Consider the following 22,621-nt stretch of genomic DNA (forward strand, 5'->3'; position numbering starts at 1 on the left):
CTACCGTATTTCATACGTATACTAAATACGTATTACGATATGCCGATGCGGCGATTACATTTTTCTGAAACATTATCGAATGTTTACACAGCCTATAAAGGAGAAGTCACGAAGTAAGTGTGTTGCCTTGCGTTAAAAAAGAGATCGAGAACTGGAATAAACAAAAAGGTGAAACGTTACGACCAACAGCTAGAGGCCGTAACTCGCAGTATACAAGATGGTAGCCGTAACTTTTATTTACTACTGCTCTGGTTTTAGAAGCATAGCTCGAGTGGATTGAGAAAAGTGGTCTATTACTGTTCTCTGCATGGAACAGACGTAATAAATACATGTGTACATATATATATCACTTACGCTAAATGTATATGTATACATAGCCATCGAATAGAAATAGAAATAGTTAGCACGACAATTGTCGATGCAATAGATCTACTTTCCTTTTTCCAGCTTACATTCACAATATCGTGTTATTTTTCCTTTTTGTGGTAAATTCTAATAATTTTTCCATCGTAAGTATTTTTTCCATTTTCTATATCTACATTCTAAACGATACTAGCATGTTTACCATTACAATTGTTAGATATAAAGATCAGAAAGTACATTTATCTGAACATAATAAATTAACTGAATTCATACAGACTGAACCCACTTATTTGGCTCTTACTATGTGAACGAAAAATAATAGAGAAAATTGGTGAAATCCTATTTATTCTTATTTATTTCTCGCGAGTTCAGATAAATGGAATTCTATCGTATCAGGAAGCACGTGTTAAAAGGAATTGTTATCTCAAATATAGTAAGAGTTTTAATCTTTCTAAGAGAGAACCATTCACAAATGCAATATAGTGTAGAGAATAAAGAATTTATTGCAGATGGTATTAGAAATTTGAGACCACGGAATCGTTCCTTTCTCCATGATGTTTCTCGATGCGGGTGAACTTAATACGAGCTTCGAAATTCTCTCCGATCTGCCGTATCTCCCCTCGATTCTTCGAAATCCATGGGAATATATCCAGCAAGCGAATCTTCGATTACCTCTATATGTTCGATTTTCGATCGAACGTAAAATAAGCCTTCGTTTTTTTAGTAAAAAACACTTTCGTAGTTATCGCGTGGCGACAACGTTAACCAGGAGAGAGATGATGCAGTTTGCTCCGGAGATGGGTAACAAAACAGGCACTCGTATCCGTCTATCCATAAGTCCATTACAGGATTCGTATGAAAAATAAGGAAGAATCGTGGGAGTGAACAGAAGGAGACAGCGAAGATGGGAGGCAGGAAGAGGCAAAAGCAGAACGGTAACCCGTGGTAAGACGGCCGTGGAGAAGAAATGGATGTGGAATAACAGAGAACGACATCGGTTGTGACGCACACAACCGCGCGTATTTCACGTAAATGCGAGTAGTCCGTGACAGCGTGCCGCTGGCAGTTGGACGGCTCTGATGCGAAGAAGGACGGATAGGAAATCTAAAAATATTCTTCCGTCGCGAAGGAATCCCCCCGAAAAGGTTGACTGTTCGAAAAGCTCTTCGGGAGTATGTACGAAAGAGGGGATGTTTCCCTTCTTTCCTAGTAGCATTCCGGTGGTACCCCACCCTTATCGCCATTTGCGCCATTTCGAGGACTCTTGGGTCTGCCTTTTGCCTCGTTTCCCCAACCGTTACCTTCCATCGCTCTCTCGTCTTCACTCTTCTTTCCTCTCGAATACCGCGAGGAACTTAGCATCATACCATTGGCATCACCGTCATCTTCAAGCAGACCTTTCTACTTTTCTCTGTGCTTCTTATCCTACGACATCGTTGGCCTGCCCCCTTCCCCTTCCCCAATTCCCTTCGTAGGATAAAGTATTTCCGATTCGAATTTCCATTCCCGATATGACGCCGCGCGTTCGCGTGGTTAGCCTAGATAGACCGACAGACCGAATGCTCGCCTCTAAGCCGATTCTAAACTACGGTCGATAACTTGCAGTTTCCTAGCCTCCGACACCCTAACCCCTGGACGAGTAGGAACGGCTGAATGCACCTTCGTAGCCCCTTCCACTTTCCGTGACCAGACCGTTTATACGACACGCCGCGCCGCGTCGGCCGTCCTACCGACCTCGTCGCCCAGACCTGCCTAGTTCCAGCTGTCTAAGCACACATCAAATCGAATTTCTTGTACGGCCTGAGACGCCTATAGGCCATTCGTGACTCCCCGAGCAGCGACACCCAGCTGCTTTACACGCATTACTAAGTCATAGGCTCCATGGTGGCATGCGACGTCGGATTACGTGGCTCTAAAGAAACATAGACACACACACATACATATAGACACGCCTGTTTTCACGTGGACGAAAGACGTGGCCATCCGATCTGTCGAGGCTTTTTCGACCGATTTCGAGTTTCTATCGATCGTTAAGAACATGGTCCCGAGATTTCGAACACGAACCGGGATCCATCGATCGGATATTTTATGGGAATATTATGTCGACACCGGAAATTTTGGAATCAACAGCCACGTGGAAATTAAGAATATGAAATGAATTTTTTGCTCTTCTCCCGCATCGGCTTCCGACCTTATTCCAGCTGGGATTTTATCGACGGAACGTTATGAAAGCCTTTTTTACTCCCGATTTCTTGATTTATTGCCGATGGATTTATCGATTCTGCTTCTTGTCGTTTAAAGTGGCCGAACCTCTCGCTGATTTCGCTGTTGGCGTCATTTTGTACGCGTGTTTGTACACTATCGTGCAATGCTATCTTTATTTCGTCTTCCACTCGGTATTTTTATTTTCTGAATGATATTTACGTACCTCAAAAGCGTTTAAAAAGATTTTAGGGAAAGAAACAGAAGATCTGGAAGAAGAGGTGCGACATAATTTAATCCGTAAAAGTCCTTACAAGTATGCAATGTAGTATCATTTACATTTTAATGAAGAAGGAAAACGATAGATCTCATTGATTCATCACTATTAAAAAATTTCTCGAATTTGTCATATTTTTCCACAAACTTTTACATTTTTTGTAGAACATAATTTTATTCTGCCGTTTATTTGGTTAATTTCTATGGCCCGAGTTCCCCTGATAAAAGTATATAATGTATCTCTATAATTGCGTTAGACTTTAATTTCGTGTCATTAATCGGTGTCGTTAAAATTATTATTAACGTAGCGATGTGTCTTGCGGCATAAAAAGTAATAACGTCCAATTTATTGATCTGCAGTGAAGTTATAAAAGTTAGAAGCAGCTGGAATCAAGTAGCAAGAATTCCCAATGAGAATTGGTTAAGAACATTCTACAAGTTGCTAACATCATACAATACAAAGAAAGAACAAATTTATCAGAATCGGAAAATTACCGGTATTTGTGTAAGAGCAATCCGTCATCTAGTATTTAAATTGATTCAAAGCTTATCATTATTCGCATCTTATTTTGCATCTGCAAAGATAAAAATATTTATCGCAAAGAAGAGATTCAGAAGATTAATACAACAAAACCCTCTGTTTCATATGTTACAGTCTAACAGATTTCAATCGATTGAAAGAGGTGTTTCTTGTTTATCTACAAACCTTAATCAGTAGAATTAAGATAGGTCACGCGGCTCTAACCCACTCATGCTTATTAAATAAGCAAGAACCCCAATCTTTGAACGATATAACGTAATATGCCAACTACCATGAAGCATGTCATACTGCAGTGGAAAAACTGCGACGCTACGAAAAGAATAGTAAATCTGCCAAACGATATGAACAGACGATTAAATTCAGAAGAAAAGTTAATAAATCCTACGCGATCTCCATTCACGCCATAGCTACACCAAAATCTCTAAATTACCAAATCCTCATTAACGATATAGATATAAACGAAAAAGCATACGGCGATGTCTAATAACTTCGACGTCGAAGCAACGTTAAAATTATTAATAAAAAAAAAAGACTATTTCTCCCACTAACCAAACGTACCCATAATTTCGTCACTCCGGTTTTCTGCTTTCTCGCGCATTAATCAAAAATTCTATCCGTGCCAAAGGCTCTCTCGCCAACGTTGCTCGGGGAACCTAGATGCGAGTTACACGGTTCGATGCTCATTAAACGCAGCGATCCCGAGTAACATAATCGAGGCCGAAGGAAAACGAGAATCCGGGGAATTCGCATTTCCTCGTACATCTTAAGAGAGCCAGGATGTTGGACGATGATCAGAGCCTGCGATTTAGGTATGTGTATCCGGCGGTCGAAGGATATAGTGGCAGTAGGATACGAGTGTTGTAAGGGTCGGGGGCGAAAGGGGTGAGCCAAGGGGCGGGGAAGAGTGAAGTGGAGAAATTTTCGCGTGTTCCTCGAGGTTAACGGAGACACCCGGAAAATTTATACTTCGGCAATAGTAATACCGTGGGTGTGAGGCAGGTGCCGGCGGTGGTCCAGATCGATAGAACATTAAAACAGAGGGGAAACGAGAGGGTCCGTACCTTCGGGGCAGTCGCTCCGACGAATAACCCCACCATAAACGGTGGCAAGGCTTCTTTTACTTACGGTCGTACATTTAACTTCGCCGTGATTTACGTCGCGGAATTTGGCGGGTCACGGTAAAAGTCGTTCCACACGACCCGTCTCCTTTCGAAAAATGATACTTTAAAGCGTCACGCGTTAGCCCCTCTTTCCTATTTAATCAACGAAATTTCTCGCGCGAGTTACGGAGACACGAATAGGGAAAACGTGTACAGTGTACAGAAGCATATTCGAAGTCGATGTTCTTGGTATTTTCCTTTTCACAACGGTTTCATTTATATTAATAAATAAATTGTATAATTGTTTTCATTACGTACTTTACGTAGAGTGTAATTCAGAGATTTAAATATAGTATTCATGCTCACGAGAAATGCCTTTTTCAAGTCTCAGGCGAAATTAATATCGTTCGGTTTGTCTTCGATTTGAAAGGAACAATAGTTGCTAGAAGACGAAATGTTATTCTTAGTTTCATGTTTGTTGATATTGGTTCTTTAAATTGAGAAACACGAACCATTTTAAGCATTCATTTTTTACCAGATATCAGGATTACCTGGTTCTTTTAATTAATTATGATGCGTATTTTGTACACTATATTAACAGAAGTGTTTGCAGTTAATGGGAAAGACTTTTAGTTGTGGTATATATATAGAATCTACGATAGAAGAGATAGTAACTAGAATTTTACTTGTGCTATAGATTTCTAATATTTTGTAGAAAGGCAATTTGGAAAAAAGAAGAAGAAAACAAGCTCATATCGTAGCTAAGGCTCATTTTCTCTTGTTAAAATCATTATCTTAGCTACAATTTCATATCCTTTGAAATTTCGGTAAATTTGCATTATTTAAAATAATTATTTTATGGTCGAGCAAATTAATAATAAATGTAATTAAACTTGTGTAAGACTTACCGCTTTTTTAACAAAGGAAACGAAGCCATATCCTTTGGATTTGAGCGTCTGTGGATCTCTTACAACTCTGCAATCTCTGCAACAGAAACAAGTTCATTTGTTAAATATAAATTTTCTAGTGTGCTTGAAAATTACTTGCGGTAATGTAACGCGAAAGTTTTTTACATGTTCAAAGGCTCATTTCCATAATCAACCTTCCATCTTTCTAAATTTTAATTAAGCTTTTTTTAACAGCGATATTAGTGGTACGAAAATAACGTTTCAGCATTCCATGCAACATTGAACATATCTCTAATTAACCAAAGTAAAATCCAGAGATTAAAATTCTGCTAATCGTATAACATCCAACAAGGTTGCATTAAATTGAATAATTTACAATACTTTTTAAATTTTGTTCATAATATTTATACTTATTTCATGCATCCAATACGAGAGAGCGAAATCCAACGAGGAAACCCCAGGAAAACTCGTTTTCAATCGAGAAGTTCAAGCAATTTTCACAAGATTGAAAATTGAACGTACGAGTATTATTCCCTCGTATTGAATAACCAAGAACGAACTTAAAATGTGCAACTATTTCAATTACATCCTGTCCATTTATTTAGTTATATGTTTATAGAAGATTTTTTTTTTTTTTTTTTTGAAAAAGAAAGAAATTCTATCTATCGGCAGAACCTCGCGTAGTTTTAAATAATCAAACATAGTGTCCATGTCAATGGATTGTAACACGGTTACTTAAGTCTATCGTCATTAAATATCTCTCATTAAAATATCATCACCGTACATTCTACGATTCCTGGTGATTTAATTGAAACAATTCAAAATTTCCAATATATTCCATTTCTTTTTGTTCATGTTGTAACGTAGTCGTAAGTTTAAATAAATAAGTAATCACACCTACTTCGTAAACTGACGAAAAAACCAGAAACAAGTTACAAGAAAGCAGTACGCGCTATAATCTTCTTATTATCTTGAATTAACAGATAGGGATTCCGTGACATTTGGCAATCATTCCATTTACCTCATTTCCCCGATACAATGTAACACGAAAGCAACAGATTAGCGGAAGCAGTTCTTTCTCGAACTTAACGAGACACCTCTCTAATAGCGCGTTGCTTTTCCCACCAGCCGGTTAATGAGATGTAATGATTTTTCAGAATTTCGCGGGACCGAAAAATCTGCTCTTGACCAGTTATTACGAATTAATAACGGCTGAACGATGGGTTCAATTTATTCCACGTGCCGGTGAATTTCGAAGCATTTCGTGTTCCCCCGAAAACTGCCAACAACATTGTCGAGCGAGTTGGAGCCCAGTTGTTGGACGCCCTCAAATTCTTCCTCATAATTAAGATTCCAGCAATGCCTGTCAGACAAAATTAGGAATACTCGTGCACGGGGTAACTCCTCTGCGTCGTTCTTCTCTCGACTTAAATAAAATATTCTTTCGGCCAGTGGTAGCTGGCATGCGGCTCGAATAAAGTTTCAGGTTATAGGTCTGACTTATTTCTCGTCTCGTATCGTCCCTAATTTATTTTTCGTTGCCCACTGTACGATAGAATTCAATGAGAAAGAGAAAAGTTTGACGAAAAAGGACGTTGTTATTTTGTTTCCATTATCAACGAGAAGATCATTTATAACGCTTTGGTATTTTTATATTAACTTTGTATTTGATTCTTTCGAGAGCGAATCTATTTTATTTATGGCTGCTATTGACTGTAACAAAAATTTGATTATACGTAGCGATATACCTGAGCTAATTACGAAAGAATTTAAGCGGTCCTTTTTGTATGAAAAATTATCTATCGTATTTTAAAATCGAATGTCAATTTTAACGAATTTTAAGCTTAACATTTTTTCGTACTGTCCTGTGTGTTTCTTTATCACTGGCTCTGTCGTGTTGAAATTGGATTAAAATTTTAGGAGTTTTACAATAGTTATAAGAAATTGAGATATATAACTTACATTTTCATTTTTTACAATTTAACGTGCTATATATTACTTAAAGTTATAAGTAAAAGTTGAAAATGTTTTATCTTGACGTAATATCTGTGAGGAAATACGAAATTGTGACGTTATATATATTGAAAAATAAATTTTCATTTTCTGAGAAATGCTAAAACTTGACAATCCCATTTTTTCTCGTGGACCCTTCGTATATTTTCAATGTTAGATGATACATTCAAGTTTATCAAAAATATTTTATTCAAATAATATCTGGCAAAAAGGACAAACGCCCTAAGAGAACCGTCGAGTTTGTCCCACATGCATTAAAATGATTGCAGAAAGGCGGTTTGACAATGTTGTATTTATCTTCGTTACACTCTCCCACGCCAGTTCCTCGAAATGGAAGGGACTCGATCCTTTTTTCGACCGGAAGAGTAATCATTAGACACGTAATGCGCGGAACATTTTTATCGCAACTTAACTTATTACGCTTAAAAGGGTCGGCAAAGAACATTTTCCATAATGCAACTGAATAAAATTGTGAAAAGCAGTAGCAGATATCGGAATCTTGGGAAGGCGAAGGAAAAAAATTGAAATTGGAAAAGGAAAGAGTCGAGCTCCAAGAAAGATTGAAAAAGCGTTGGGCAAAAAGACAGAACGCGAAAAGGGATGAAAGAGTAGGCAAGCAAAATTACGTGATTCTGGGAGCAGTATTACGTTAGTTTCTCATCCTAGTTTATCTTTTTTCTCTGTTATATGCAACCTTTTCGGTTTTACTTGTTTTCTAGCAATTTCCTCAGTCACTAGAGCAATTAATCGCTTACAGCGCGCGATTCGAAAGAACTGAACGCAACGAAACGAAATAACAGATAAGTATAGGCACGAGTAAAACAAAACGATTATAAAACACGCTTCGTGCACGAATCGAATGCTAAATGAAATACAAAAACAAGTTTAATTGCCGTATATCAATCGTGAATAATTGGTCGAAGCAACGAAACTGCCTACAGACAAGTTGCTTTATTTCTATCCAAGAATTCTTTATGCCTCGATCTCATTATAGTTTCAAACGAGAAGAAAATGTTTAACGTTCTAGGAAATGTTTAGCATAGAAATCCTTGAAAATGATACGAAATTGAGAATGACGCGAGAAACGTAGCAGAATTAAATACCAGACTTATGTATATTATTTGTAAGAAAAATGAAGTTATACGTAAAAGGATTAGCCAAAATATCATTTAAATGACGAATTAACTCGTCATTGCCGGCAAATAGCAAATTAAAAATATTTAATTTTTCTCACAAAATCTCCACTTCCATTTCTAATGGAACAGAAAATAATTAGAGACATAATTGTGTTGCATGCGAAGTTTCTTTAATTTCATTCTACATTTTCCACGTTACATTCTCCGCCATGCAATAAACCGAGTTAAGAAGGTCAAGTACGAAGAGACCGGACAAGCACTAGTTTCGAGTAAATTTTACTCAAAACTACTATGTTGCGCAAGAAGCTAAACAAAGTTGCGGTCAACTGTAAACACGGCCTTTCAGCGGAGTTATGCATTTACTTTCTCTCTTCGCCACTAAATACTTATACTCGCTTAAATTGCTTTTCACGTCGACGTCAGTATTTAGTCAGCCCTTAATCGTCCTCGTTTTTACGTAATAAAGAATAGAGCGCGTCTTCAGTGGTTAACCCACTGCGGATTCACGAAGAAATAATATTTGAAATTTTCGTGGTATCATTTCAGACATAATGATTGAAATTTTATTATAAAAGAAGGAATATCAATGCTTAAATTAAAAAGAGAATTTTAATTTCATGTGATTTTCATTTGTATGTTCCGAGCAAATTATATTAATTTCAGCTGAGTAGTAGCTTCCTCTTTTACCTTCTCAAATTCAATATAATCGATATCTATGGGATGAATTATGTGTTAAAGAGTAGAATAAAATTGAAAAATTATTGAGCTGAATCATATTCGCTAGATTCATTTACAATATAAGTACATTTTACAACGAAAGGATTGATTTTATATCTGTGTTAGTTAAAAACTTTTTATTCTTCGATAAGGTACTTGGGCAAGAACTGTGAACATCTAAAGTCTCCAATCTTTCTGATATACGTAATATGTATATGTCGGATCATCTTTAGAAAAAGGGCGTGTGATGAGTCTTGCTGCGAGTTGTCCATAGTTGTCTTTTACCAGATGATGTTTATTTATGGGAATGTATTACAAGAGTTAACAAGTGATATCGATGATCGAGTGATCGAGATGTCTATGACGATGAATTTAGGTTCGATAACGAATACACGGTCAACGGGATGACGATTGCGATTAGGAATTCGATGTACGTGTTCACTGGGCTAGTCGAACTTATCGGATTGCACCTCAGTCCAAGTGGAACTACCCTTATATACTCCTCTCCGTATTCCTCAGGTCAATTCCTGTTTTTAAGGAGAGTTATTTAATTACTTTATACCTCTGTTAGGTACACGTCCCTCCCGTGACCGTGGCTACGTTCAGTGACCCATTATGTCACCTCGAGCCCAAGCCCACTGTCATAAATCTCGGATAATCATAATTGACTTAACCCATAAACAGCTATTTCTGTTTATTGTTTAAGTACGACTATAATAAAAAGTCTGGACTAAAGTATTGGGGACCTTCCCAAATATTCCGAAAGAAAGGCTCCGGCGTCCCTTCATCTCCGACATATATATACATAAAAGCTATTAGTTTATGAACATCTATATATATAAATATAATTAGTAATTAGATTTTTCACCCAGGTCTCCACGACAAATTGATAAAATTCTCTATAAATTTGTTGCAAAAATGTTCGAGGCGGCCGTAACGCGATCTTTTACCAAATATTTCTTACAAATTACAGAGCAAACGTAGCAGCGAATCTTCTTTCGAGTGATCCGCGTGCCAGCCAAATCGCGCCATTGTTTCCTGCGACTTTTCAGTGAATGCCGGCGAATGTCACAGTACACGAACATGAGTAATAGTCAATATAAGTTAGATGTAGAGCACGCCAGTCGCATATGTCGTTGCCCACACTTCAAGTCTCCCACCCTTCGTTCTTCCTCATTCGATATAGCAGCCGCGAGCTCTCCCCGCTACACGTTCTCATTGCGCGTTTCAACCCCTGTCCACCCTTTCCAACCTCCTAGTGCTGTCCCCTTCTCTCGTCTCGTCTGTCCTTCCCCTCGGCGCATCACGCCTCACCCCTTTAAACACGATCGGTCCTCTTTTCGTTCCCTCTTTTCGTTCGTGTTCTATGCGCGACACTTCACGAGGAACGAAACAATCGCCAGCAACGCCATGGATTTACGTTTTCACCGCTAAAAATCGTAAATTAATGCACGGTTATTGACGCGATAAATCTCGAAATTTAATTCAAGTTCCATCGAGAGCTGTCGAGATCCAGCGACAGCCTCCCTTCCTCTTTGGTCGCGTGATATAACCGCGACAATGGCGGTAGATACGCAGCCTGCACGACAAAACCCAGATAGGATAAAGAGTTAGTTTGAATTTATTGCGAAACGTAGTGGCCGAACACGCGCGATGGCCGTCAGGTTGAATCTCGTCGTTGCCCAGCGCCGATGATTCAAATTCCACGCCCTAGACACAGCGTCCGGTCATACGAAAGCCAGGCATGTCTTTCATCCTATCAATCCCGAGCAAGTCTTTATTCCATCGGGCTGTCGCGATCCTCACCACGACGTGTTTTATTTATTGGCTCGTAGCCTAGTCGAGTTTGAAACCGGAGCACCGTGAAACTGGTCCGCGACTATCGCGAAGCAGTTCCACGCAACTTCCGCGTGAACCATTTTGCGACTGATATTATACCTACATATATATATGTGCGAGTTTCAACAATTCCAATATGTATGACTTTCTTAATACGTAAATGAAATGAGTAAGAAGTTTGGTCAGAAGAGGGGAGAAAATTAGCTGCAAGTGAACAATGTACGAGTATTGTGTTTTTATAGTAATCGTGGTAGAACGTGTGTATGAACTTTGCTTTATGTATGAAGAATACAACATTCAATGAAATTGGTCTATTTAAATACAAAATTTTATTTGCTCGTTTCTATAGCTATTTGTGAAGATACTGTTTCTTTAAATAAATAAAATCATCAATTCCTTATTTTACATTCCTAGTTAATAATGAGTTATATGTTAGATCTCTCTTTTTCGGGGTTATACTGATTTAGTGTATTTTTATTTTCTAGATAGGTAGCCTGAAGTACAACGAAATTAGCGAGTTATTTCTTTCGTATTATCGGTATATACAATTAATTGTATCGAACGTCACAAGGCTGTAATTACGAGAATAGTACTTACAATATTCGACATAGTCAATTCAGCCTATTGGGATTTGTCTCGCATATTCATTGCAGCTAGCTGAAACTACGATAATATACTCCATGTTTACAATTGATTGTTTCGCCTAATATCCAATACGCTTTTGTTAACGCTAGTACATTTGTTAAATTGATCATATAAAACGAATTTAGTCTTTGTTCTTTTTTTAAGAAAGTCTATTTGTATTACACGAACCTGTGAGGCGTTTTTGTACGGCAAAACTGGAATAATAAGAGTTCCGTATAAATGCAACGTTGTCTCGTCTTATCTGACTATCTCGAACAACATGCATGTCAAAGAACAATAACGTAGCATGGATCGTGGGTACAATCTTGTCTTTTTGTCCATGTGTTTCCAACCCGTGAAACTTTTACGCGTTAACTGTCATCGCCCGGTACTTTTTCATCCCCTGTCAGCGCTACGTGGCAATCTAGTAGGTGCTATAGAAGCAGTTTTTCTCATCGCACAGGGACTCGAACTCATTAATTACCAATAATAAAAAGGAAGATGCGTCAGCGCGAAAAATCTTTGTACCGCGAAATCTTCCACCTTATCATCGTATAGGTAAGAATCGAACGGAACCGGCGGCGAAGAATATCGCTTTCGAAGGAGGAAAAGCAGCGGAGAGAACCACGAGATATGAATGCTGGTTGCTCGGGCTTCATCAATCTAACCTGCTAATCACTCGCGCAGAGTGTCACTCTGCTTGTTCGGCTTGATCGTTATCGTTCGTCGTTGTTGGCACGTGTCTCTACGTCTTCGTCACATTACGCTTCTTACATAAGTTGGTATGTTTGTGTTAGGTAGTTGGGTATCAATGGTAGATGGTAAATATACAGATAATATCGTACGTAGTTTCAGAGTTTTGAAGTTTTGCACTCGGGAAGCATTTTAATATCTTTTTGCATTAATTCGATAACTAACGTGTGATGATTAATTCTAGTAGCCAAAGTTCCACTGCATCAGAATGAACCGCGTAACGTATTTTCCTCACAGGCTAAATTTTGTATACGTATTTTACACATAGTTTTATACACTGTGCAACATGATCTCTTGAATTAAAAAATTGGTATCTAGCCTTGCGAGACGAACAGCTAAATGATTTGCTTTAACAATCGCGTATCTACAAACGCCATACACAATTCTAAATCTATAAAGAAGATACCACGAAACGCGAGAAAGAAACAGCTCGTTTTCAATCATCTCTATAAACGTGCACTATGGTGCAAATACCGTCTAGCCTAAACGATGTAACCGGAACCGATTAAATCGATTACAGTTCCGAGAATTCGCGGGAAATATCGTAATCCAATAATTCCACCTGGGTCGATATCGCTTCGCCTCTAACAATCGGCAATTTCGAATGGGGAAGGGAGAAAAACGTTTCTCGTTGTCTCGTATAGCAGCGGTGTGCGTCGACGAGGTTCGCGCGAGAACACGCGACACTGCAAATAATACCGTACTGCTGAACATAGCGAGCTTAGGCGACGAATTCGCGAAACCAAAAAGCAAGAACGTGGAAACGGAAAAATGAGGAAAGAGAAGGAAAAGAATGGAACGAGGTTAGGAGAAATGAAAGAAGAGCGGGAAGACGTTCGATATCTCGGTAGCCCTTGAAACAAGGCATCGGTGAGGTAGACGACGGAGTTATCGTACTGCTGGTAGAAACTATTCCGGTATCGGATGAAAACGAAAGGGCGCGCGGAGGGGGAGCGGAAGTGGAAAGGGGGGAGTTTGCTTACTTTTCACTAAGTGCACTCAATGCCGAGCGCGCGAACTAATTGTCGGTGGGATAGGTTGGCCCCGGTCCTGCTGGCTGGCTTGGGCAGAGGTAGATGGGGTTGGAACAAAGTCGTGTGTTCACTTACTACCCAGGGACTCTCGAAGATTCTAGAGTGGGCTTCGATTTCGAGATCGCGATAAATGAAACTGGTCGTCGTGGAAACTCGTTCTTCCTCGACCGCTTCGACAGACCAGTTCGTATTTCCCTCGTTGACGCGTCTAAACCGCTTATTAATGTTCCCAACGCGCTCCTTTTCTTACCTCCTCTTCCTCTTAGTCGTACCTTCTCTCGCTTAATTCGTCAAGATCCGTCGAAACTGTCGATCGAAATCAGAAGCATGTTGATTTATGGTGCTTATGAAATTTGGCGGATCGTGATGCGAATAATTCCGGCCGGAGTATACGCGTGACTGAAATCGACTAACACAGATTACTTGAGATTCCTCGACGTACCAACGTATAGGTGAGCGCTCGAGTATTTGGAATTCTGCGGGGTTAAGTTTGAATAATTGCGCGAGAACTGTAAGCGAGGAGCGTGACTATATTCTTTTAGCCGAGTTTCTGATATCTGGAAATATTGGGTACCAGGGAATATTTGTTTGAGAGAAAATATTATTTTGATGTTTCTGCGTTTAAATGGATAATATATTTAATGCTAGTCAGATTTTCAGTATCCGAGATTATTTCCATCAAAAATGTATTTCTATTTCTTTTTACTACGTAAAATTCTAATATCTTTCCCATTTCTTCTTTTACAGATCTAATAAAATTATTATTCTATTGTCTATAGTTTTTTTTTTTTTTTTTTTAATTTCTATCCATTCCAGAAACAAGTATGCAATTAATGGAAATTAATCGATGTTTAACCCTATCAAATGGTTACGTTGAAATACTTGTTTAACACATTATGATGCCATATACTCGTCATTTCGAAATAACAGCGCGTATACATTGAGCAAGAAATACACTTCTAATTGTAAGTTGCGGTAGCAGTATAATACATTACTACATAATTACTGTAGCAACCCCCTACAGCGAGTTCGTCTTATTTAACTTCTCGGTAACTGTAATTATCCTATTTACTTTAGACGCAAGTACAACACCGGGCTTTGCACGGAATAATTTACCTTTTACACCTTCTTAAATTTGACTTCTCGAGCACTTTAAAATGGCTTCTGATTGTGAAACCGCGATAAAACGTACTGATTGTTGTAAGATTGTTTTATTTTAGACTAACTCGCTGATAACCAAGGCGTTCATGCATTTAATATTACTTTTATTTTGGAGTAATTCGCCCCTAATATCAAAAAGTAGTAAAACTTTTATGTTCTCATTTCTGTAGATATAGATTTATATAATTTTTTATAATCTTAATCCCTGCTGAACTTTTCGGGTCATTTTCGAATATCAGTCGTGTTTTTAGGTAGTTAAACCGTTCCTTAAGTTTGATGAAAATACGAAAGGATCGTTGTCGAAATTATGTTTCAACTTTATGCCAAAATAATTAGATTTATGCTTGAAATAGTAGTAGAAGTGTATGAAAAGATTGGGATATAAAAAAAGTTCGTGGATCGCGGTAGAGTTAATAGTAAGATTAAACCTTAACGTAATGTGTATGTCAGATTTATTGTAATTTTAAATTAGTTAAATTAATATTTAAGCCATTCTCGGTTTAATAAATATAAAGAGCTTAAAATCTAGTTTCGAAATACTGGATTATACACGTATAATATTTTAATGTAGTTTTAAAATTTTAGAAGGATTTTTGAACGTCCACCGTACATCTTTTTTATTGCCCATGGTGCTGGCTATTTAAATTCCACTTTACAATACAAACGTATGAATAAAATCCTTACTTTTTAAAATCGTAATAGGTTCAGTCCCATAAACTTTAGCGACACCGCGTTCGTTATATCAAAATATATACTGAAAAATGTGCGCCCAATTAATTATAAAGTTCATATATTTTTATTGTACAGAACTTTTTATTACTTTGCGTATACGAAAATGTGTTCAGATTTTAGTCGTTTTCCTAACAGTTTGAGATAATTGTCGCATTTAATACTAAATTAAAAAGATTTTTTACATATAAATGTAAAAATTATACATATAAATATATAAAGGTGTGTATGTTATGACTATGTATATACGTAGATTACATATCGACTGTGAATAGTTCCAGAAATTCAAATCTCTACAAATATAACTAAAGAAATGGAACTTAAGTAGATATTTTGAATATCATTGAATATTATACCGTTTCTCTGTATTTTAGTGCTTTTAATTACTACATACGTATTTTCAAAGTCAATTTACGACAGATTCCCTGTGAATTACCTTGAAATTAAAAGCACGACCCGATCTCGCCCTAGTTTATATTTTTATCTAGCAAGTACGCGTAAATCGGCAACTCAGATATGCCGGTCACTCGAACGAACAAATGGAGGATCGTTAATAATGTTTGCCACTAAATGAAATTAACGCGAAAACAATCAAACGTTAAACGATACTCGACTTGCAGTCAATAACGTGACGCGGTGGCATTATAGAAACGCGGCATCGTTGCAGACCATTATAAACCCTTTTTACCCCTGTTCACCGATTTACCTTTCGCCCCTATCGTTCTCATCCCTCTTTCGCCGTTCACCTCTATAACCAAAGGGTTAACCGGGTCTGGCGTAAGCGAGATTATTACCTAGATAACTGGAAAATTAACTGCAAAATGCGCTGTTTTACTCTCGGTGAACGGGGTTATGGTAATTTTAATAACATATTTATTGCTCCCCGACTGTCCGCGGTGGCCGCACAAAAGGCTACACGCTAGAATCGTAGGCGAGGACCGATAACGCGCTGCTGATTACGCTCGCGCTATTTTGCGAACTTTGTCGGCGCCGAATTCATTCGGGCGGTAAGCCAAGTATTGAGAATTTATGGGTTTTCTCTGCACCGGTGCGTGATATGCGTGTAATGTTTACGATATGAAGCGATTTGCATTGTCGTTCCTCCAGTACGCCCACGCTTAATGGTGAATTATTGCCATTCGATGAGCTGAGAAAATCGCCGGTTCCATCTTTTCAATTCTTCTTCTTCGTCGTTCTTTTTTCTTTTCTTCTTTTTTTAGTATCAATAATTAATATTATTATAATTTCTAATTTGTGACTTGTAAAGGTTCGCTAATAATATTAGTTCAATCGTGTAAGGGAATTCTAATAGTAAACTTTGCCAGAATGTAATATTTTTGAGACAGAGAGACAGAGACAGATAGATGTATAGACAGATAGAGGGAGAGAGAGCTGATATCGCGGGTTAGTCGGAAACTATAATTCGTACAAAATCGTAAACCACAATGGGTGTGGACATGGATGTACGTGTATATCATTTATATGACATTACAACGTGGTACGTTGGTCAGCGTATCGTGGTTTTGTTTTTTTGCCCGTCAAATACGGCGAAAAGCTTTTTGAGCGAGAAAATGGACGGGAGGGAAATTCGGAGTAACGCAGACGAACAAATGGGCAAATTAATTAGAGCAGAATTTTAAAAAGCAACGGCCGCTAACGTGATCTAACCGGGAAATAAACAGCTCGTAATTTTTTGAGCCGCGCATTTCATTGCATTTAAGCTTCCGGCCGTATTTCTGCCGAGTCCTGGTGCATTCTTTACGCGTAATGGAATCCATCCTGTTGTTTACGCGACAAATATCGTGCCGCGGAAGCCTTGAAAGCATGTTATAAACGAATTTCATTTGTCATACGTCATACTGAATTTCTGAATTGTTTGCAAAATTTTGAAATGGAATATGCGTAACGCACGAATTCGATTACGTAGAGACGATAATTAAGTTTGTAGGAAAGAAAGTGGTGTTTTACATCGCATCGGATTATCAACCACAAAGTCTACCGTCTATTTTGAACGTCTCGATGTAATTAAATTTTATGATATAACTTTGTACTTCTTATTATGTATTCAATTATGTGAGTGCACAAAATACGTTAAAATTAAGTAACTCAACTCAAACTACTATATGTCATCTACGATCCAACGATACAGATTGAGGGATAATTCTACGACCAGGAAGATCGCATGTAACGAAGCAATTACTCATATTCGTTAAAGCTACTTTAATCGCAAACAACTGTGGATGCTTTTGTAGATGGACAGTTGCATCGGTAAATTTGTTGCTATTCGCTTCTAAGTAATTGTATAATATTAAACCGACCTGAGATAGGAAGAAATATTACGTCGTCGTTGAAAGGGAAGATTTAAAGGAAAAAGACGTGAAATCTCTCAAGCGAAACTTTTTACGATATAAAATTAACGAAATGTATCGTTATCATTCTGGAAATCTTATCTATTTACAATACAAATTCTACGAAGTGTAAAATCAACATTACTTTTCTCTGGAACTTATTAATCATTTAAATCTCAAAGCAGTAATTAATGAACAGCTGGGGAGAAAACAAAGAACAAAGAAGTTGTCGATGAAGTTTAAACCGTGTTTTGCTGGCCCCCAGCAAAGACTATACAAAGCAAAATATTCGATGAAAGCGCTAACTTAAAATGATCTTTGAAAATCTGACTCGCTTTTAGAAAATTAATGAACGCGAAACTTTACTATTTCTACTTATCCATTGCAAAAAGTATACCGAAGGACTTTCAACACTGTTTCAAGGAAAGCACGCGCAAAACGAAGGCGCTCGTATTGACATTCAATTTTATGTAAACCATAAAAGATCTCCCAGAATAATCCGAAGCGTTCAAACCTACGTTACAACACAATATTTTAAAATCTCCGGAGCACACTTCAATTAGCATCGATACCAAAACGATCGATCCGATAAGAAGACTTATAACAGGAACGCTAACAATCGCCCGATTTTATTTTAGACATCATTTATGTTTTCAGTTTGCACGTATTTTATCACCTTCGCAAGGGGCAGGTCCGAAAAACGAGATAACCATATGGGATGTGTGTCATACAAGTTAGTGATGGGTTTTACTGACGCTCGTTTCACCAGCGTATCGCTATCAACGGGTGACGTACACGCTGTAACACCCGCAGTATTCTACACGTTGTCGAATGACCAGTACTCGAACGAGGCTATTAGCCGGTGTAGTACTTCTGTTTTGAGGCGTGGAAAGAATCCTCTATTCTTTCCACGCCCTATCTCACCCTCTTGTACATCCCCACCCTACTCTCACCCTGTTCCACCCTTTGCTCGTTGCTGCATTTTCGACCACTTCGCGATTCTCTGTCCGGTAATTGCATTGCTGTTTTATGACCTTTGAATGGCGCCTGTTGGATTACGTCAAGATGAGAGCGGATATCCTGGTCGTTAAACAATAAAATTATCTGATTACCGAAGGCGCTAACACGTCGTGTAATTTTACCCTCGACCATGTCTTTATCCCTGCAAGCTGGAAAATTTTGTTTGTTCGTAGGATTTTCGTTCGTTTAGCCGTTGCAACGAGCACGCTCGCTATGTTATATTCTTTTTTATCTCGTCGACGCACATTCGACGAATATGGTTAGCATACATTATTTCCCAGTTTTTATTTCGTCGAGTTTCTATCGTAATTTGCTTTGCGTTTTTGCCCTACTACACAGCGTAGGTGAGCGACCACGACGAGAATTTTTTCGTTCGCATGTATATGTACATACGTATGTATATAGTTGTGTGCGTGACCGAAATTACAATTTGCGGAGAACCTAATTATGGCTCGAAACTTTTACGTCAGAGTTTTGTCACTTATCTTCGTCCGCGAAACAAGTAGCCGTTGCGATGTTTTATTTCTGCTTTCATACGTTCACCGTTTTTAAATCCTAGCAAAAATATGTGCACAGGCACGTTCTCGTTTTACCATTAATGTTCAACTCGTAATTTCCTTAGTTTAACAAATATAAATACTATCTCTTCTCCAATGATATAATATATGTAAATAATTGTACGATTGGTGTACAAATCTTTCTTTTAATGTATCGAAATAAAGCGTGACGTAAAATGATAGCGCGTATACAGAATGTCTATTTAAAATGTCCATTTATATGAAGAAAAATGAAAGAACTGTGTGTTCGATTTATTGTTATCTTTGTATGTCATTATATATCGTTTATTATTTTTGGATACGGTAGATAGACGAATTTTAGATTTATCATTGTGCTAGATTGCTCTATCTTGTTTTAACTCGTTAAAGGTTTCAAACCAACCGTTGTCTCTATAAATAGCGTATTCAAGAATTATCCACGGTATTCAAATTTGATAGATGTAATAAATTAATTCAAAAGTGAAGTATCCTTGGGTGAAAATTATGCTTTAATAATTTTGGTAGCATGGAGAATGGGTATATTCTATTGAAATATGAAGTTCAACTCATTAATATGTATTGTATGCTCTCAGCTATGAACCTATATTAAATCAAGGTAGCTAGTGCTATTAATTTAGCTTTAAATGAGTGTAATATCAATCTTCCCATGGTAGTCGATTCAAATCTAGTTCATTATAAATATTACAGATTCATTTGACAATGTATTTTTGTTACATAACAAGATTTTGTTGTTGCCACGAGAGTACACGTGAAAGATTTTGTTAGAATTTTTGTTCTAGAATTAATGACGATTATATTATTTAAAAACAAGAAGTATGTACCATTAAGGACCATAGTTGAATACTATATTTCTGTTTTGTTACAAAGTAGACATCTCAAGTCTTTATACGTGTGATCTACCATTTTATTTTTCAAATTGTTTAGATAAAAGGTAGATTGTAAAAGTTAATTTTACGACCAATGAAAAGTAATATTTATATTTTATTCGTTGAACTTGCGGAATTACGATTGCATGGCTATCGTTATATCAAATGTAGCGTTAAATTATAGTACTTAAATACTATAAATTATATACTATCTTTTTATTCCAAACAGTAGACGTTTAACGTGATATTGAGTATTTATCTTTCACGATGATCAATTTATCAAACTTTCTCACGATTGACAAAATATTAACTACGCTGACGAAAATAGCAAATGAAAATATTTATGAAAAGATTACTTACGACGTAAGGAAATAAGCGATTCCTAAATAATGGCATAAGTAAACTAACAAAGCTAATTGACTAAGAAAATAACAAATTTCTAATTACGATAATAATATTTTTTTCCATTATATAACAAAGATGATTCTGTATCTGCTGATAATAACAACTACACTGGGAAAAGTTACGCATTGCTCTAGGTTTCAACTTTTATCAGTTAGTCGGAAGCGAAGCTCGTTATTTCTTCGAAGACGTTACGGTGGCTTTGTAGGTGGGTAAAACAAGTTGCCAGGCCGAGTTAACAGCGAATCGGCCATAGTTCGAGAAAGTTTGCATCTATCGAGGTGCGGTTGATGGTCCATACACGCGAACTTACAATCTCCTTTCTTGAGGTTAACTTCGGCAAGAGCCAAAATAACGAAGGGTTAAGATGTTAAACACAAGGGGTGAGACTGTAGCTTGTCCCTCTGTATGGCTTCGTTAAGAGGATTAAACGGCTTTGAAGTTACGTCAACTGAAATTGTGCTAGATCGAGCGAGAACGCGTCTAGGTGAATCGAGAATCTTTTCTGACATTGATAAGTGGAAAGGATTCAAAGATAAGAAGCTAAAAGTAACTTCATTTTTTAGTAATTTGTCAAAAGTTTGTAAGTTTTTTATATTATTCGAAACACGAATCTCTACGGTATTTACATCGATAATAATTATTATTTTCTTCGATTTGACACCCAATTTTGAATTTTTATTTAACCATTTTGGAAAGCAAGTTTTTTTTTCCTTTTGATAAATTTTAACGTTGCATCGATAATACAAATGAGGATATTAACGATGATATGATTCATCTCGGTATGTGATTAGAATAAGGAAATGTTTTTTCTCTAAAATATCATATCAGAAGTGTCTGGAAATATTTCTTTTTAACTGTACAATATTTTGAACAATTTATAATATACGATTTTGTAATATTAATAACTTCTTAGAATGTTAGTTGAATTTGATAAATTATTTAGTTAAATGCGCATTTATCCAATGAAATTGCAAATTTCTGCGTTCTATTTGAAGGAGAGTTTGGCGAGTCCCCTAAAGAAGGCACAGCAGGAAAGGAAATCAATTGAAGCACGAAAGTAAAAAGGCAAGTCGACTCTATGAAGCGGAAAAGTTTCAAAGCCTTACAAATATTTGTAGAATAAAAGTGCTTGAAACTTTGTATTTGTTCGTTTTACAAATTTCAAAAATTTCCTAGCCAACATCAAGATCAGATCAATCGGAAGATTCGGAACTCGCGATATCTGCATTTCTTGCTGTATGCGAACAAATTCTGCATAAGAGGCTAGTAAATCTTACCGATATGCTTATTCAAAGATGCTTATACAAATTTCAGCATTGAGAAACAGCTTTTTACGTTTCATAGTCGCGCTTTAATCATCCCGTGACACATTTGTCTTTTGCTATTTGATTTAACATCAATCGAAATGCCATGAGCTATATCGAAATGATTTTTAATTTCTGTTTCAATACCATTCGTTGTTTCCCCCTGATATCGTTTTGAACAAAAACATTTATTGATACATTTATTTGTATCTAACTAAAAAACATTTATCATTAAAACGTATTAAAGGGTTACACCAAGGGTTTCATAGCTTAAAAAAATCGAAGCTTTTCTCTTTTATAATAGCTCAATGTAATAGTTTAAATTCTTTAAAAAAGAAACTATAGTAATTCATTTTTACGAAAGACAATGACAAAACATCTTTAAAAATACAATGCAAGTATCTTATACAAACTTGCTGCTACTCATCATTTTTATTTTCACCAAATGCGTATCAAAATATACGCAAGGAATTCGTAGATTCAATTTACCCGAAACATTGTATTGGAATCCAATTTTATCAAATCGTCTAAAAAATACGGAAAGGACCTGACAAAATCATAATGCACCTTTCATAATGCTAATAATAATAAATTTCTAGTAGCCATTCTTGTTTCAATAAAAATAATGAAAACACTTATAAGTTTGACAATGTCTTTGTGGCTAATAATACTTCACAAGCTTTCGAATTACAAACGAGAAATCGCGAATCGCGCGTGTATCCTTA

At 37.0% G+C, this 22,621-nt stretch overlaps 1 protein-coding gene across 10 annotated transcripts in view; it reads right to left on the bottom strand.

The window, feature by feature from the left end:
• LOC139987909 (uncharacterized) overlaps positions 1-22,621 on the bottom strand; it is a 586,680-nt gene that overhangs the window by 64,357 nt on the left and 499,702 nt on the right. For all 10 annotated transcript variants that reach the window (XR_011799964.1, XR_011799965.1, XR_011799963.1 and 7 more), the window contains one exon: positions 5,391-5,466. Coding sequence is in view for 3 of the 10 variants with exons in the window: in XM_072004726.1 (XP_071860827.1) it covers positions 5,391-5,466 (76 nt within the window). In the remaining 7 variants the exon portion in view is untranslated. The remainder of the gene's footprint in view (positions 1-5,390; positions 5,467-22,621) is intronic.

This window comes from Bombus fervidus, chromosome 6 (assembly GCF_041682495.2).
Source record: "Bombus fervidus isolate BK054 chromosome 6, iyBomFerv1, whole genome shotgun sequence".
In the NCBI taxonomy this organism is placed as follows: Eukaryota; Metazoa; Arthropoda; class Insecta; order Hymenoptera; family Apidae; genus Bombus; species Bombus fervidus.